General features: G+C 35.8%; 1 protein-coding gene across 1 annotated transcript in view; it reads right to left on the bottom strand.

The window, feature by feature from the left end:
• Positions 1 to 532, bottom strand: part of WASF1 (WAS protein family, member 1) — a 25,964-nt gene extending 25,432 nt beyond the window's left edge. The window contains 1 exon segment of the mRNA XM_006878332.1: positions 376 to 532. Within this exon segment, the coding sequence (XP_006878394.1) occupies positions 376 to 508 (133 nt within the window). The 5' untranslated portion in view covers positions 509 to 532.
• Positions 533 to 2,949: the final 2,417 nt, after the last annotated feature.

The following is a 2,949-nucleotide window of genomic DNA, read 5'->3' as shown; positions in this document are numbered from 1 at the left end:
AGTTAACTGCTTGACAACTAGTTTAAAGGCTGGCAATTTGAACCCACCCAGAGGTACCTAGGGAAGCAAGGTCTGCTTGAAAACTCGAGGGAGCAGTTCTATTCTGTAGACAACCATCTGGTTGTCATAAGTAGAAATCAACTCGATATAACTAACAATGAGTATTTTTTTGTTTTTTGTAAATTTCAAAAATGATTCTAAAACTAATGATTTTACTTAAAAATTATTACTTTTTTTTTTCAGGTTAACTGTATTCATCAGTTCAAATACCTGCCCCCACCCCCCTCAAATTTATCCCAAGAACATATTCTTTATACTCTAAGGCATAACATCCCAGACTGAGAAAAATGTTTTTATTAGTATAAAAATACTTACTTAGGCTACTTAGTTGTCTAATTATATTTGCCAAGGAAATATTGGTCACACATTCCAGTTCATTCTTAATGCCTCTAGGTAGTGCTGTGTGGCACAAGTGCCTTGGATCAATGTTTCTTTTCACTAACGGCATGTTGAGATTAACCTCTGTGCCAGTTCACCTGTAAGGGAAAAAAAAAAAAATTACTCAATTCCATCTCGTGAGTCACAAGAAAACTGCCTGACTCCTTACTGCTTTAAAAATGTCCCAACATCATTTTAAACATAGAATTCTTTGTTGGAATATGAAAGGGTAAAATAAAAAATGCTATAATGATAAATTTTCTGCTTAAAAGCAACCAAAAATTGCACAGGAATAACCAATTACATATAATTTGACATATTTTAATCCACCAATAATTAATCTGCTTTCTTAGGGGGGAACCTTTTATTTAATACAAAGTAAATTTTAGAATTGTTAGCCTGCTCCCTTAGTTAAAGGTACAGTTAAAGATACTATCATAACAATAAAAAATTTCCTATTTACTGCATTTGGGTCTAATGGTAGTTGAGTCTGTCAGCAATTTAAAAACAATTCCTAGATTTCTTTACATCATACTTTCCTGGGTTTTTAACAATTAAAGTATTATTTACTGAAACAAAAGCACAATACTTAAGCTACTGCACCATCAGGATTGTTAAGACTATGTAAATTAAAGAATCTATTCCCTAAAGCAAAAGGAAGACTTAAAAACAATTTAGCAAAATCTCAATAATCTTTTATAATAAAAAAAGATGCAAACAAAATATTTTTATGGATTTAATTTTAAATCTTGATACAGATCTCTAAATTAAATATAAGATTAGCTACATTTAATGCATGTTAACTATGTTTAATACAAGAGTATACTGATAGTTTTTTTTAGGAATGCTAAGAAAATGAAACTATTGAAATCTAACCATAATAAATTGTATTCGATAGAACTCTATATTAAAATATATTTTGATGACATTTGATGTTAATATCAATAATATGTCCTGGTGTGCCACTGTAGGATAAGCACTGGACTGCTAACCATAAGTTCAACAGTTTAAACCCATCAGCTGCTCCTCAGAAACCCTAGAGGGTCACAATTAGTCAGAATTGACTCCACAGCACTTTAACAGCAACAACAACATACAAAGGAATACTATTTAGTATTGAAATGAAGTTTTGACACATGCTACAATATCGATGGAGTTTACAGGCATTATGTTGAGTGAAATAAGTCAATCACAATAGGGCAAATATCGTATGATGCCACTTATACAGACAAGAACAGGCAAAGGTATATAGACGAAAGTTTCTTAGTGGGTACCAGGATCAGGGGAGTCCTGGTGTGGTGCTGTGGGTTAATGCGCTGGACTGCAAAGTCAGTTTGAACCACAAGGTCAGCGTTCAAGTTCACCAGCCGTTCCTCGGAAACCCTATACAGGATCACTATGGGTCAGAGATGACTTGACAACGCTAAACAATAATAACAGTCGGGTGCAGGAGGAAAGGGAAAAGATGGTGGTCACCACTTATGAAATATGGAATTTCTGGTGATGGAAACATTACATGAAGTAAAGGGAATTGTACAATTAATTAATATGATTGCTGTCAATAAACTGTACACCTATAAAAAATAAAACTGGCAAAAGTGTGATAGACATATTTACAACACACACACACACAAATGAGAATTCACTGAGGCTGCTTACACACAACCAAACACCTCATGGGACTGGCTCCTTGGTTTGGAGGTGTAGAGTCACGGTTTCATGGGACACTCAGTTAACCAGCCTAGGAACGTGTTTAGTGCTTCTGTTCTATCTCCTAGCTTGTGGCATAATGCCTGGGGTCTTAAAAGCTTGCAAGTAGTCATCCAAGGGACAAGAATTAGTCTCTATTTCCCTGGAGTAATAGAGGAAGAAGGAGAATTAGGAATGTTGTCAAGGGCCATGGAGTCACTTCCAACTAATAGACCCCCTGGATAGGATGTCTGAGGCTGTAAATCTTCAGTTTCATCTTTCTCCTGTGGAGTGGCTGGTAGGTTTGAATTGCCACTTATACTTAGTAGTTCAGTGCTTTTCCTAATAATAGAGGAAGAAGGAGAATCAGAAATAGGAGGAAGGTATGGACTGTGTGGCTAACTGCCTCCATGAATAGCTGTCTTTTTTGTCATGTGACCAGCTGCCATCACCGAACATTTTGATCAGAGACATGATAAAAGAACCCTGTTCCAAAGAGGGGAAGTGCAACATACAATCTCAAGATTTTCACGGAGGCCAGTCTTTCTGGAGTCATGGAGGCTGAGGAACTCCCAAAATGACTGTCTAGAGATAATCTTTAAGCCTCAAACAAAAATATTCCTGAAGTCTTCTTAAAACCAAACAATAGTTTAACTTAACTAGCAAAGAATGTCTGACCTTGAGCACTGTGTTTTTTTTTTAAGATTTATCTATACAGGGTCATATCAACAACAATTCATATGATAAGATAGAAATCTTAGGGGGCAGTGACTTTAAGTTAATGGTGGTTGGTGGCTGTGTGCCGTGGAGTTGGTTCTGACT

Source organism: Chrysochloris asiatica, unplaced genomic scaffold (assembly GCF_000296735.1).
Source record: "Chrysochloris asiatica unplaced genomic scaffold, ChrAsi1.0 scaffold00027, whole genome shotgun sequence".
NCBI lineage: Eukaryota > Metazoa > Chordata > Mammalia > Afrosoricida > Chrysochloridae > Chrysochloris > Chrysochloris asiatica.
Note: the sequence above shows the minus strand (reverse complement) of the source record. Positions and strands in the feature narration are given on the sequence as shown.